This window comes from Stenella coeruleoalba (genome assembly GCF_951394435.1).
Source record: "Stenella coeruleoalba genome assembly, chromosome: 3".
In the NCBI taxonomy this organism is placed as follows: domain Eukaryota; kingdom Metazoa; phylum Chordata; class Mammalia; order Artiodactyla; family Delphinidae; genus Stenella; species Stenella coeruleoalba.
In genome coordinates this window covers 83447089-83463841 of record NC_137148.1, presented here as the reverse complement: position 1 = coordinate 83463841, position 16753 = coordinate 83447089, and the positions used below count along the sequence as shown (strand labels likewise).

General features: G+C 38.4%; 1 protein-coding gene across 1 annotated transcript in view; it reads right to left on the bottom strand.

Moving 5' to 3' along the window:
• The window catches only part of LOC307184305 (uncharacterized protein), a 247185-nt gene that overhangs the window by 146740 nt on the left and 83692 nt on the right, over positions 1 to 16753 (bottom strand). Inside the window, exon 5 of the mRNA XM_079917681.1 lies at positions 8777 to 8885. Coding sequence (XP_079773807.1) covers positions 8777 to 8885 — 109 coding nt within the window. The remainder of the gene's footprint in view (positions 1 to 8776; positions 8886 to 16753) is intronic.

Here is a 16753-nt window from a genome sequence, read left to right as displayed (position 1 = left end):
ACAACGAATATAGAAGCAATGCTATGAGCTGCTTGGCCAAAAATAGGGGAGCAACTTTAATGTTTTTAAACAATCTCAAATATACAAAGAAGTTATATGAGTATTGTGCAAAGAGATTTATTCTTGAATCATCTGAGAATAAGTCGCTGACATGATATACCATCACACTCATGTAGCTGATGTGCATTTCCTACAAACAGGACATTCTGCTACGCAACCACAACACAATCATGAAAAAAAGTTAACACTGATATATTACCACCAGCTAATCCTCAGACCTTACTGGAGTTTCACTGATTGTTACAATAATGTCCTTTATAGAATCCACTTCAGAGTCGTGCATTGCAACTAGTTGTCACATCTCTTTAGTCTCCTCCCATCTGGAACAGTTCCCTGACTTTCATGAAGCGGGCATTTTTGAGGTTTATAGGTCATTTATTCTGTAGCATTATCCTCAATTTTGGTTACTCCGATATTTTCTCATGATCAGATTAAAAATAACACAGATGAGAAGCTATATTCTTCTCATTTCATCCTATCAAGTGGCAAGCAATCTATTCCCACCATCACTACTAATTTCACTTTCATCTCTTGATTAAGGTGGTTCTGCTAGGTTTCTCCACTGAAACCATATTCTTTAACACCCTGTACTTAATAAGTAGTTGGGGAGATGCATTTTTAAACTATGTAAATATCCCTTCCCTCACCAAATTTTTAATGTATTCACTTATCTATTTATATCAGTATGGATTCACGGTGTCTGATTTTATTCAATAGGTTATAATCCATTATTCTCATTACTTTTTTTGATGTTTGAATTGCCTCAGATTTGGTCAGTGGGAGTTCCTTCAAACTGGCTCTGTGTCAGGTTGATATTGTCCACATCATTCTTAGATCACTTTCTTACTTTCTAGCACAAAAAGATGTTCCAGATTTATACTGTACTTTCCCTGCCTCAGCCTGGAATTAGCCATTTCTCCAGGAGACCCTGATTCCTTTTGGTTGAAAGTAAGAGTGCTGTCAGCTGTCACCCACTTCAGGGAGTGCCTTAGCTACAGATAGCCACCTTGCCCAAAATCACACTCTACACTGGGAAGCCAAGTGAGGCAGGTATGAAAGTCTGGAAGACCCAACTGCAACTGCAACCCACATCTAATCACTAGCTGTATTCATTGACATTGGGATGTTGCTTTCCCCAGGCCCTCTCAGTGGGCAGAGGTACTGTGTGTCTGTGTGAACATGAACACATTTACAAGAGTATTTATTTATTCATATATCTGTGGTAGGCTTAAATATGGCCCCCCAAAAGATATCTACATCCTAATCCTGGAAGATGTGAATGCTTCCTTATATAGTTGCGGGGGGGGAATAAAAGAAGGAGAGCCTTTGTAGATATAATTAAATTAAAAATCTTGAGATGAGGAAGTTATCCTGGATAAGTGGGCTCAATGTAATCGAATGGGTCCTTATAAGAGAACAGCAGGAGCATCAGAATCAGACAAAGAGATACGATGATAGAAGCAAAGGCCAGGGTGATACAGGGCCACAAGGTCACAAGCCAAGGAATGCTGGCAGCTTGCAGAAGCTAAAAAAAGCAAGAAAATGGGTTCTCCCCTATAGCTTCCAGAAGGAATGCCCTGCCAAAACCTTGATTTCAGCCCAGTAAAACTGATTCTGCATTTCTAGCCTCCAGAACTGTGAGAAAATAAATTTCTGTTGTAAGCAACCAAGTTTTTGGCAATTTGTTATAGTAGTCATAGGAAATTAATCCAAAATCTATCACCACATGGAAGCCTTCCTCACCCAGCTCAGACCCTGATACCCCATATTAGGCCACCACCCTCCTCACCATGCTGGGCTCCATCCTGTGGCAAAAAGCCTACCGAGAGAATGACCTTCTCACCCTTCTCAAACTCGGAGACCTCATTCATGCTGGGCCACACTCTGTACAAATGCTCTCCACATCCTCCCGAGGTTCCAACTCTGCAGGCCCCACACCAGGCTGCCTTTCTGTGCATATGTCCTCTTCCCTTTCTTTCACCCTTATAAGCATTCCAATCTGCCCCTCCACGGGTACATCTTTTTCCCATTGTTTGCAACGAAGTAATAAGCATCTTCTCTCTTCCCATCATAGGAGGCCAGACATTTGTTCTCTGAGAAATTAAACCAGAGAGTCTCCAGACCAGAGAATACCAGGCACCTGGGGGATTAAAGGAGTTTCTTCTGCCTTTCTCCAAGAAGGCTGTCAATCAACCCTGCACTCAACCGGAGAGGAGATTAAGGGAATCTTCTCTGGAGAAAGTGAGTAGCCTTAAAGAGGAGACCTATAGATACTGGTATTTGGAGGCACTTTCCCAACAAACAGGCTATACCACTGTTTATAAGTCAACAAGTTCCACTTAGGCACACAGGTTCTGATAAGGGTCTTCATATATAACACTTGATTTATTGGACAGCAAAGTATCACCTGATTATTCAGGGAAACCCAAAATGAAAGGTCTTTTAAAAAATCAAGAAGACAAAAGAACTCAGAAAAAAATAGTGCAGGGAATAGCAGAACAAACTTTAAAAGACATATCCTTAGAAAGATAAAAGAAAAATATAATTATATAAAAGACAAATAGCAAGAAAGACCTCTTAGAAATTAAACTAAAATTGATTAAATTTTTAAACTCAGGAAAAAACGGTAACTATGCAAAATTATGGATGTGTTAATTGACCTGATTGTGGTAATCATTTCACAAAGTAAAGATGTATCAAATCAACATGTACATTTTAAATATATATAATTTTGTCAATTATACCTCAATAAAGCTGGAGAAAACATTTTAAATAAATAAAAATTCAGTAGAAGAGTTGAACTTTAAACTTGAGGCTTTCTTCCACAAAGTAGAACAGAAAGACAAAGGAAATATAAAATTAGAAACAAAAAGTGAGGAAAGACCCACCTCCTAGAGTAATGGAAATAAAAACAAAAATAAACAGATGGGACCTAATGAAACTTAAAACCTTTTGCACAGCAAAGGAAGCTATAAACAAGATGAAAAGACAACCCTCAGAATGGGAGAAAATATTTACAAACGAATCCAAGGACAAAGGATTAATCTCCAAAATATATAAATAGCTCATGCAGCTCAATATTAAAAAAACAAACAACCCAATCAAAAAATGGGCAGAAGACCTAAATAGATATCTCTCCAAAGAAGACATACAGATGGCCAAGAGGCACATGAAAAGCTACTCAACATCATTAATTATTAGAGAAATGCAAGTCAAAACTACCATGAGGTATCACCTCACACCAGTTAGAATGGGCATCATCAGAAAATCTACTAACAACAAATGCTGGAGAGGGTGTGGAGAAAAGGGAACCCTCTTGCACTGTTGGTGGGAATGTAAATTGATACAGTCACTATGGAGGACAGTATGGAGGTTCCTTAAAAAACTGAAAATAGAATTACTGTATGACCCAGCAATCCCACTACTGGGCAGATACCACAGAAAACCATAATTCAAAAAGACACATGCACCCCAATGTTCATTGCAGCACTTTACATTGCAGCTATTTACAATAGCCAGGTCATGGAAGCAACCTAAATGCCCATTGACAGATGAATGGATAAAGAAAACATGGTACATATATACAATGGAATATTACTCAGCCATAAAAAGGAACGAAATTGGGTCATTTGTAGAGATGTGGATGGACCTAGAGACTGTCATACAGAGTGAAGTAAGCCAGAAAGAGAAAAATAAATAGCATTCATTAATGCATATATATGGAATCTAGAAACATGGTACAGATGAACTGGTTTGCAAGGCAGAAATAGAGACAGATGTAGAGAACAAACATATGGACATCAAGAGGGGAAAGCAGGGGGTGGGATGAATTGGGAGATTGGGATTGACCTATATACACTAATATGTATAAAACAGATAGCTAATAAGAACCTGCTGTTTAAAAATAATAATTTTTTTTTTTTTTTTTTTTGCGGTACGTGGGCCTCTCACTGTTGCGGCCTCTCCCGTTGTGGAGCACAGGCTCCGGACGTGCAGGCTCAGTGGCCATGGCTCACGGGCCCAGCCGCTCCACGTCATGTGGGATCTTCCCGGACCGGGGCACGAACCTGTGTCCCCTGCATCGGCAGGCGGACTCTCAACCACTGCGCCACCAGGGAAGCCCAAATTTTTTTAAAAAGTGAGGAAAAAGAATATCATTCCAGGTTATATAACATCCAACTAATAGGAATTATAGAAAGAAAAATAGGGAAAACTATCAAAGATATAATGCCAAATTTATCAGAGACGAATGGCATAAACCTCAAGATTGACCCTCAATAAATAAAAGTAAAAAAAGGCTCACATTAAGACACATCATAATGAAATCTCTGAACACCAGGGATAAGTAGAAGACCCTAAAAGCTTCCAGGGAAAAGCTAGGTTGCATACAAACAGATAGGATTAGAATATAATTTTTCTATAATCTAGAATTCTATATTCAGCTACTCAATCAAATGGGAGGGTGGAATAACAATGTTTTCAGATCAGAATGGCTCAAAAATGTATTTCCCATGAACCCTTTTGTATCAGTCAGGAGAGGCCAGATTACAAGCAATGCCAAAATCTCAGTTGCTTAATTCAGCAAAGGTTTCTTTATTGGTATACCTGGAATTTATGTGAGTACAGGAGATTCTCCAGGTCAACCATCTTCCATGGCAATTTAGCAATCCAGGCTTAGTTTTGGTCTTATGACCATCTCTATACAAGGCATGGTATCTCCTCCCATGGGTAAAGAGTATGCTTTTGCACGAACTGGTACGTGTCACTTCTACTCACAGGCCACTGGCCAGAACTAGATAATGACCTATGTAGCTGCAAGGAGGCAATGAAGTGTCACCCTCTCATTTGTCCAGGAAGACAGGAAAACTGATCATAGAGAAGTATTATAAGTGTCTACCAAATTTATTTTAAGAGGCCACTGTTGGATGTGTTAGACTCAAGCAAAGGAGTTATCCAAGAAAAGGGAAAATACGAGATACAGAAAATAAGAATTCCACATCATCAGGCCTGGAAAGCAGTCAGTCCAAATTAAAGCAGGAGAATCCAGGGCTCTGGGAAAGGGGTCATGAAAGGAGGGGAAAAAAATGGAATTGACGGACTGTCTTACATGTGTGAGGATTTAGAAAAAATGATTATAGTTAGCTATAATGGAAAATATTAGAAAAGTTCTTAGAAAACAATGGAAATAAAAACTTGTGGTAATTAGGGAAAATGAAAGTTGTATAAGAAAGAAAATATAATTATATTCACTACTTGGCTTAGCAATAATATAATTTAACACAATAATGCAAACATTGACTATTACCTTGAAACAAAAACTATTATATAACTATATTGGAGTGGGAATGAAAAAAGGGGTAAGAGAGAGTTAAATACTCATCAGCCCATATTAAGAAGTCAATATTTAATGTCTAAAATTGGTATATCAAGGAATAAACATAGTATATGTATTATACAACCACTCACATTGCTCCTACTGTCTCCTTTCTGAAGGTGCTGTATTCCAGGTGCTCAGCCTGGTCTGTATTCCAGGCTGAGCCACCAGCCCCTCTCCATCACCTTTGCCAAGCTTCCCAGCTGGCTGGAGTTAAGGTGAAGTCCAGCACCTGGATGGCCCATACACCTCGCATGCTGAGACTGTCCATGCCAAGTCACCCTTCCACTCCTGGACTTCAATGGAATGCAACACCACAGGGTGTGGGAGAAGCTTCTAGGAGGCCACCAAGGGCCAGATGGCATGATCCTGAACTACAGAAGAGTTAGCTCCCCATGGAGTGAACTCTGACCAAGGGGAAAAGGGAGATCAGAGCAAGCCAAGCAGATGAATTTCCATCCACGCAGTATTTGGGGATGGGGTTCCTCATCACAATCCGTGGGGACAAATCCATATGCTGAGTTGACATGCCTGCTAAGTACCCATCATGGAATGTATTACATGGCACTGCTTTGTCGCTTTCCTTGCCTCACTTCCCTTTTTTCTTACCTTCATCTACCTGGGCTTATACCACCCAAACTATCAAAACATTAACCCCTTAGTTAATCTGTTTTTAGAGAATCTAGGCTAAGACAGCATATTATTTTTATTTTTTATTTTTATTTATTTATTTTAACATCTTTATTGGGGTATAATTGCTTTACAATGGTGTGTTAGTTTCTGCTGCATAACAAAGTGAATCAGTTATACATATACATATATCCCCATATCTCCTCCCTCTTGCGTCTCCCTCTCACTCTCCCTATCCCACCCCTCTAGGTGGTCACAAAGCCCTGAGCTGTTCTCCCTGTGCTATGTGGCTGCTTCCCACTAGCTATCTATTTCACATTTGGTAGTGTATATATGTCCATGCCGCTCTCTCACTTCGTCTCAGCATACCCTTCCCCCGCCCCGTGTCCTCAAGTCCATTCTCTATGTCTGCATCTTTATTCCCGTCCTGCCCCTAGATTCTTCAGAACCTTTTTTTTTTTTTTTAGATTCCATATGTATGTGTTAGCATACGGTATTTTGTTTTCTCTTTCTGACTTACTTGACTCTGTATGACAGACTCTAGGTCCATCCACCTCACTACACAAATAACTCAATTTTGTTTCTTTTTATGGCTTAGTAATATTATTATTATTTTTATTTTTATTTTTTTGCGGTATGCAGGCCTCTCACTGTTGTGGCCTATCCCGTTGCGGAGCACAGGCTCCGGGCACGCAGGCTCAGCGGCCACCGCTCACGGGCCCAGCCACTCCGCGGCATCTTCCTGGACCGGGGCACGAACCCGTGTCCCCTGCATCGGCAGGCAGACTCTCAACCACTGCACCACCAGGGAAGCCCAGTAATATTATTTTTAAATACAGAGATATATACTGTCTCTGGGGAGTATGATTACAGTATCGGGAGGGTGAGACGAAAGATTATTAATTTCTTTTATATATTTTCTGATATTACTGATTTTAAAAACTATTTCCATATATTACTTTCATAAATAAAAATTAATTTAGAAAGAAAATGTATGATGATTACCATTTCATGAATTTAAAATTGCTCACATACCTTTTATAAGTTTTCCCCACAGACCAGAGAAACAAGCTAACAATTATTTTAGTAGTAGTATAATAATGTTGTGACTTAAATCTCTGTAGTCATACACATATTATAGATTTTTCTAAAAAAAAACCCTTTTAGGAAAAGTGAAGGAAGATGTCACCTTAAGATCAATACTTCCTTGTATCCTGCTTAAAGTACTATATTCTTGAAATGGCGGCAAGTGCTTTACGGCAGAGTAGCAATAAGTCAATCTATAGACTCATCCTAATGAATTATAGAGGAAAGAGAAGCAGCTAAAAAAAGAAACCGTTTTATTTTTACATTGACTGTCTTTTGAAAAATGGAACTGAGGGTGGAATTAATGATTTAATTAAACCACTTAATGTATTATTAAAGTCAATATGCCCTAGTGTTTCTGTGTAACCGTCAGCTTATCAATAAAACCTCATATTTGTTTTTGCCAAAGGATTCATAACTTTTATTAGATGTGCCTGTATTACAGAGCCTCTAATTGTTTTCAGGAAGTCATATATACCCTTATTTTATAAAACCTTTCCATTAGGGGATCACAAAATTCCACTGAAAAAAAAAATCAGGCCAGGTTCTGAAGGCATGATTTATTCAGCTTGGTGTACTCCTCAACATGAGGAGCTCTATTTCTGCTCTATTCAGCAAAATATCTGTTCCGCTTTTACAGCAAAGGAGGGACGGGACTCAAGGTCACCAGAGCAAAACCCACCTGAGGCTGATGTACTCAGCAAGAAGCACTGAAGCACCAAAGATAATTTTCTCACTAGAATCTGTTAGTTCTTCCCCTTTCTTTGGGGTATGTCTTTACGCATCCCAAACTCCCCCATTTCTATAGCCAACATAAATTACTGAAAGTAAATGGCCAGTTAAGGAAAGAGGAAAATGGGTAAGAGGGGCCTCCAAGATAATTTACAAATGTGAACCCATTTATTTCATTTGAAGCATGGATATTAGATGGGAACAATTCTGGCAGAGAGGAAGAGCGTGGAAATGCAAATCCAAAGAATAAAATGTGACGCAACATGTATGCATTTCCTGCCACCCTGACTTTCCACTTATGTGGCTTTACTTACACATCTTCACTTATAAGACCTAGGACACTGTGAGACTGCAGATCAATAATCAGACAGAGGCCATGTCCTCATGCCCACACCATCCTATTAGTATTTTTGCTTTGGTCTATGTATTGCTAGAGGGGAACTTTCCAGACAAAAGCTGCCTTTTAACTAGAAGGGAGTATCTGTCCCTGCAATGCTGACTTCTATGTTCACAGATCAAAGCCTCTGTGGGCGGGTCATGTTCCCACACTCCCTTAGGACAAGTGTCTTCTCAGGCCCCTCATTTAACAGAAAACACAGACATACAGAAGAACGCTTCAGGCCCACTCAATGTCACAGACTCATTTTCTCCACACTTTAGTCTAATGGATTTTTATGACACTTATGGCTCAAATTAAAAATTTTAAAATTCACATGTTTCACATTATTTGTTTCACAAGATATTGACCAACTGGCATGACTGACTCTATAATGTAATTGACTTGCTTTGTAATATATATATGTATATATTTTTTGGGCTGTGCCACAATACTCTGTTTATATTCTTGTCTACTCCATCTCCTCCACAATTTGTCCCTCATATGTTTTCACTCACCTTCAATCCTCTGCCTTAAGTGTTTCCATCTTCTTATTCTTGTCCTGATTATGGAATATGAAATAGGAATTGGATTCTTTTTCTCATTCTTTTCTTCTCCTGGTTGCTGCTAAGGAATACCCGATAGGGAAAAAGAAGATCAGTGTTAATACTGGCATTTTAATACATTGAAATAATATAGATATCTTCAGTAAATGCTCTTTTTTTTCCCCTACAACACAGGGGAAAAAACCACATATTCCTACCATCCATTTACAAAATTATTAACTTTCAATATTGAATTGCTCCAATATTTTTTCTGTGTAGATAATTTTAAATAAAACTGCACAAGCAATTCACACTTGCATTCTTTTAGGGAAAGAAGGGATGGAGGAAGGGAGGGAGGGAAAGAAAGGACTAAAGTTCTCTTTGACAACCATCAGACTCCTTTCTCACTTCTCCTCTTTATTCTCTGCCCCAGAGGCAACTCTCCCACACCAGGCAACCAGTAGCACAATATACATAATTAAAAAAATTTTTTTCTTGCTTATATATGTATCCAGAAATAACACACTGTACATATCTGTCACTTGCTTTTTCACTCAACATTAAGTTTTTGAGCTCTATCCCTGATGATTTATATAGATCTAGGGCACTGTCATTTATAGCTTTGTCAAAAGTCCCCTCACTACTTGCTAAGGAAGTACCATTATTTACTAAGTATATAGGGGCAGCTCAGCCCTTACTCACATTAAGTCCTCTCATAAATGCAATATATTCACCATCACTGAAAAGTGGTGGTTATTTTGGCAAATTCATAGAAGGACAAATTTACAGTAAAGTCCAGATTTAAAACCAAAACGAAAACTTTCCTTTGGAAAGTTTAATTTTATACTTGAAAAAAGCATTTCTCCAGCTGTCTAAATTAAGGCACTACTAAAGTTCAATCCAAGAATACTCCTTGGCTTTGAATCAGTTGCCTTTTCTTGTGGTTGGAAAGCAGATACATTTTTTTCCCAAAAGCTCTTGCCAACATATTCTTTCCTCTAAAAGAGTTAAATAAATGTCAATAGGCAAGCCAGCTCCCTTATTATTTCCTTCACTCAGATGATCTATTTTGGTTGAAGTTTTGCATATAGAGATGCACTCACTCTTCTTGACACATTTCTAGAAAATATGCAAATAAGGCTCAAAATCTTCTAAAGCCTTTTGCTCCCCTGATGTTCAATATGTAACATTCCTTCCCTTCACTGCCCTGAAGCCTTACTGTCTCTTTATTTTGATGCTCTCAGAAAAGGGTAGATGCTTTTAAAAAGTTCTTCGTTTTCATCCCTTGGCCTCATCCTACTAGTGACTGCTTTAGGAACTGTTTTCAGATAGTATCTACCTGGTTTTCCATTTATTTTGCTTCTCTAAACTCTCTTTCTGGACCCCACGGGTCCTTACCCATTAGAATTTTGATGAAAGTTCCCAAGAAAGGCACACGTATACACAACAACTCCAACATTATGCATATGTGGATCAGAAGGATGGGGGCTCTCTAGATAGCCACCTAGACCCCAGCCTTTGCCAATCAACGTTTCCCTATCTGCTGCCATTTCTGAGACTTTTCCACTGGTACAGGCGTCACTGCCCCTTCTCCTTTTCCTCCTACTTTCCCAAGCTCTTGCAGTCTCAGTCTATACACACAAGGCTGCTTGGTGGTACCATCTTAGGAACCATAAAACCTGTCTTGTATGCCCGAATGGAAATTAATGCTGCCTTTAGCTATCCATAGGATTAAAATTAGCATTTGTTGATGAGAAAAAGAAGCACAGTGAATGAAAACAGAGCAAATGCACCAAATATTGAAAAGTACACCATTTACATACAGTTAGACACGCTGGTTGACCCATTTCCCCCCAAATATTTCCCCCCAAATACCCCCCAAGTATTCATTCTCTACTCCAAAATATTTCTTTCTATTCTCCACTATGAACTTGAGTGACCTAAAGGTTAAGGTCTACAGGTGTGAAAAGAAGAATTGCTGGACCAGCTCACTCCAGATACTCTGGAGAATTCAATACTGAAAACAAAGAAACATGAGCTTTTGGTTTGGGGATATCTCTTCTCCTGTGTGTTTTTTCCAGCTTTGCCAGGAATTCATTGGTGAAAGCAGGTGACGACTGAGGTAATACCCAGACAGACTCACCTGAAGCCCATCAATGACTCATCTTTGTTTCTACCGTCTGCACAATAGGAATAAAAATATAGTGATTTCTTAATCATCTCCATGTATGTTATTCTTCTGCAAAACTGATATTTAAGCTGATTTCCCTTCAACATGTTTCTGAAGGAAATTCCCCAGTCCCCAATTGACTCATACTGAGATAATACAAACCTATTTTAATATCAGCCTGAGTAAAACACACTGTAGAAGATACATATATCACCTAGAATTCTAGATGTATGCTTTTGTCAAAGGTACATAATTTAGAACTTAAAAATTTATTTTGGATGATCTGCACTTACATTACAACATATCTGGGTAGGTAATAACCCTATCTTATTGCTTGTCCCACAGAGTTTCTAGAATGAGTGTTTTGTTTGTTTTTTGGTTTTTTTGCGGTACGCAGGCTTCTCACTGCTGTGGCCTCTCCCATTGCGGAGCACAGGCTCCGGACGCACAGGCTCAGCGGCCACGGCTCACGGGCCTAGCCGCTCCGCGGCATGTGGGATCTTCCCGGACTGGGGCACGAACCCGTGTCCCCTGCATCGGCAGGCGGACTCTCAACCACTGCGCCACCAGGGAAGCCCTAGAATGAGTCTTTTTAGTACCAGAAGTGAAAACAGATGTATACTCTAGAGTCCTGCTCCATGTAATCCTGCCTCTGTGTCAGAGACAGTAAGCTGTGGTAAGTCTTTGATGGCCCCAATTATGCAGCTTTACACTAGGGTGAGAACACTAAACCCAACCTGCTCACAATGAACTCATCACCTTTCAAACACAATATCTCATGTAACCCACTACCCTCTCCTGTACCCCATAAATCTGCCAGCAAATCTGATCAGATACTCCTAAACTCTTTAATTGACGTCCACATCTTTCCTGTTCTTATTATCATTGCCCTCATCTAGAACCTTATAGTTTTATTTTCTGTTAGATTAGCATCCTCCTTCACTGTCTCCCTGGCCCTATCCATTCCCTACCTGACTGTTGAGAAATCTTCCTAAAATGCCGCTTTTATCATGTCAGGACCCTTTCCTGAAACCTCTGCTCCCCAGCAGTGGTAGGCAGTACAGTGTCTCCCAAAGCTGTCCATATCAGATATCCCTGACATGTCATATTATATGAGAAATGATACTTTGCATACATAATTAAGGCTACTGGTCTTAAAATAAGGAGATTATCCTGGTAAGCCCAATTTAATTACATAAGCCCTTAAAAACAGAAATTTCTTAGGCTGGAAGCAGAAGTTATGTAGCAGAAGGGAAAGTCAGAGAGATTCAAAACATGAGGACGCAACTCATCATTGCTGGTTCAAAGATGAAGGGAAGGATAGCAAGGAGTGTAAGTGGCCTGAAGGAGCTAAGAGAGGATTCCAGCTGACAGCCAGCAAGGATGTGTCCTCAGCACTATGACCACAAGAAACTGAATTCTGCCATCAGCCTGAATGAGCATGGGAACAGATTCTCCCCCAGGGTCTCTGGCTAACAGCCCAGCCCATCCAACACCTTAATTTCAGCTCTGGGAGACCCAGAACAGAGGAACCAGATTTCTGATCTACAGAACCATGAGATAGTAAATTTGTGCTGTTTTAAGTCACAAAGTGTGTGGTCATTTATTATGACAGCAAGATAAAACTGTTGCATCAGATAATCAATGTAAACTCTCCTTCTACTCCAAGACCCATCAAAGTCTAGGCCTACTTGACTAAGCCCAACTAATTTCCCCCTGCTCACAAACACTGGCTTTTGATTTCCACCAGGCCAGTCTCAGTTTCGTCCACAGAGCTTTTATTTTCTGGAGTAGAAAAAAAATCAGTAGAGAAATGACTGAACAGTATGAATTCAGAGAGTGTGCGGTAGATGCAGAGCTGTGCTGTCCCAATCTCCCTCAAGGAAGGACTTTCTGTCCAGCTACAGCACTACAGTCAGCAGGCAGCCCCAGCTGTCAACTCTTTGAGGATCCACTTGAGCTGTAGAAAGCCACCTTTCTCAAAGCCATACTCTTCCCAAGGAAGTTTGCATCTGCGACTAAGTGGGGAAGTGGGGATAGAGAGGTTCAGCCTTTGGGCTCAACATGGGCCACTCTGACAGGCTCTACATGAGGCTGGCTGAGGCTCTATCAGGCCACGTTGCAGTTTGACTTCTCCCTGTGCCCAATCCTGCTCCTCACTTTCTCCACAGGTTAATTCCTAATAAACAACTTGAACCCCAAACCTCATCACAGCATCTGCTTCTGTGACAGAATAATAAGTACTAATAAGAAAATAAGGCAGGTTAAAAAGACGGTATCTGAGATAACAACCCAGAGGAATGAGCATAAAAATCATCATGCTACAAAGACTCAGAAAAGTCATACAAAAAAAAAACAACTTAAAAAATTTATGTATGAGTTTATATGAAAGTAAGAGATATCCCAAAATGCAAAAAACAAAGGCTAAACTGAAAATCAGAATAGTAAAAGTGCAAGCTGACATGGAATGCAGTACAGGAAGTAACTGGACCTGGAAATAGGACTTGATGGCCAGAAGCTTTTTTTTTTAAATTTAAGTATAGTTGATTTACAATATTGTGTTAGTTTCAGGTGTACAAAATAGTGATTTTTTTTTCTGATTATATTCCATTATAGGTTATTATAATATACTGGGTATAATTCCCTGTGCTATACAGTAAATCCTTGTTGCTTATCTATTTTACATGGAATACAAAAAATAATACAAATGAATCTATATACAAAGCAAAAACAGACTCACAGACATAGAAAACAAACTTATGGTTACCAAAGAGGGGGACAGGAGGGACAAATTAGGGGTATGTGATTAACAGATACAAACTACTATACAGAATCTTTGGTTGTAATTCACACAGGGGCAGGAAAGTAGATTTTAGGCCCATGTGAAACATAAATTGGAGCTGAGACTCTGCATAAATATGGGACATGAAAAGAGCTGCATCCTCAGTAGAAGAAAGGGTGGAAAAACTCAACCCATCTGCCAATGAAAACTATAAAGAAGCTTGTTCTGTCATGGCTCTGCCATGAGTAGGAAAAAGAAGTATCCCATAAGAAACCAAATAGCCAAGATTATACCACACATGTGTTTGGAGCTCTACTTGGGTGGAATAAGAATTCCCAAGCTGATAATTAAGGTAAGTATAACATGGGCCCAAAATATCTCTAAAACCAGGCAGCAGCAAATCAGTCTGCCCTATATTCCCTCAGAAAAGAACAAAACCAGCAGAAGATGAACTCATAAGTTAGGACACATATCAGGGAACTAACCAGGATGAGTGAGAGGCAGGCAGAATAGATTACAAAATAAGCATAAATAAAATAATATAAGAGATAAAAAGGTATAGAAACTATAGGAAAAGAGTAAGACACTAAAAAGAAAAAAGAAAACTAGACAGATTGAGAAAAAACAAATAGAATCCTTAAAAGTGAAAATCTTTATCAGTTGAAAGTAAAAATTCAGTGGTTAGGTTAAACAGCAGATCAAATAGAACTGAAGAGAGAATTAGCAAAGTAGAAAATGAATCTGGGAACATTTGTCCAAGGCTGTGGAGGCCACAGAGGTATGCCATTTAGATCTCTCTTTAACATATTCTGTTGAAGACAGCATAGTTGACCAATAGCCCCAGCTACTGAAACTTTGGATTCACCACTTTGTTCACTTTGAGGTCTAGTCTCAGGGGTCCTAGAGCCAAGCATTCCTGCTCAACATGAAATTCTTCTGATGGGTATTTTTTTGTTTTTTTTTCATGTCCTTTTTTTTTTCCAGAAACTTCCCATCATCCTGACATAAACCTCTCCAGAACTACACTGCAGTCTAAGGTTCTACTTACCAAATCCTCCTTTCCATCTCTCCTTTCACAGTTGTCAGCCATGCATGATGGTCTGCAGGCTCTCCCTGTCTATTCCTGCTCCTTCCCTCTCTATCTTTAATGTCTTTCAAAAAATTTCTTGCATATGTAATCCTGCATTGGCTTCTGTTTCTTAGAGAATCCAAACTTAAACAAAAATAGAACTAAAATAGTCAAGCAACATTAGCGTTGAATATAGGAGTGTGTAATCAACATTAGGACATTAAACAGTCCATTTATTGTATGAAGGCAAAGAGTCTGCCAGAGAGTTTGATTAGATTTATATTTTTAAAGAATGAACTTTTAAAATGTGGGGACAAACTTTTAAAAATTGCAAATAGAGTGCATTATTGCAAATGCAGAAGAGAGGAGTTAAGAAAACTATATTAATCTAATAAAAGTATAAAAAAAGAAAAATCAAAGCAAGAAAAAGGTAAGATAACTAAAAAGTACAATTCATGATGGCAGAAAAATCCAAGTAACCACAATAAATTTTTCATTTAAATTGAAAATATTATATGAGCTTATTAAAAATCAAGATGCATATAGTAACAAGAGAAACACCTAACCTCAATGATCCCCCAAAATAGAAACTAAAATTATGAAGAAAGATGTTCTAAGAAAAGAATTTCTAAAAGTGGGATTGCATTTTTAACATCAGAAAAAGGTGATTTTAAGGTTAAAAAAAAATTAGAGGGAAAAGAGGGAACATTTTATAACGATAAATTCACTGGAATTATAATAATCTTAAAACTGTAAGCACTTAATAACATAGCTTGAAAATACATAAACAAAAATATGAGGGGAAAGTTTTCAAGAGATATGAAAGGATACATAATCATAATAAGAGAATTTGATACACCTCTCTCAGGCACTTAGAAGTCAAGTGAATAAAAATTATTAAGAATATAGAAGATTTGAATATGACAATTAACAAGAGCAACCTAATAAATATATACATGAAATCCAATGCTATTTGAGAATATATATTCTTTTTAACTATACCATAATGCAATAAAACTAGAAATCAGCAACAAAGTAAACCCAAAATTCCATACATTTGAAACTCTTTTAAAAAAATGTTATACAAACAATGTGGCCAACAAAGGCTTAATTTCCAAAATATACAAATAGCTCATATGATTCAATAGCAAAAAAAAAAAAAAAAAAAAACCCAATCGAAAAATGGTCAGAAGACCTAAGTAAGCTTTTCTCTGAAGACATCCAAATGGCCAACAGGCACATGAAAGGATGCTCAATGTCGCTAATTATTAGAGAAATGCAAGTTAAAACTATAATGAGGTATCACCTCACACTGGTCAGAATGGCCATGATCAAAAAGTCTACAAATAACAAATGCTGGAGAGAGTATGGAGAAAAGGGAACCCTCCTACACTGTTGGTAGGAATGTAAATTGGTACAGCTACTGTGGAGAATAGTATGGAGGTTCCTTAAAAAACTAAAAAGAGAGTTACCATATGATCCTGCAACCCTACTCCTCAGCATATATCTGGAGAAAACTCTAATTTGAAAAGATACGTGCACCACAATGTTCATAGCAGCACTATTTACAATAGCCAAGTCATGGAAGCAATTCAAATATCCATTGACAGATGAATGGATAAAGAAGATGTGGTACATATATACAATGGAATATTACTCAGCCATAAAAAAGAATGAAATAATGCCATTTGTAGCAACATGGATGGACCTAGAGATTATAAGTGGAGTAAGTCAGACAGAGAAAGACAAATATCATATGATATTACTTACAAGTAGAATCTAAAATATGATACAAATGAACTTATTTACAAAACAGAGACATACAGACATAGAAAACAAACTTATGGTTACCAAAAGGGAAAGGGGGATGGGAGGGATAAATTAGGAGTTTGAGATTAGCAGATATAAACTACTATATATAAATAGATA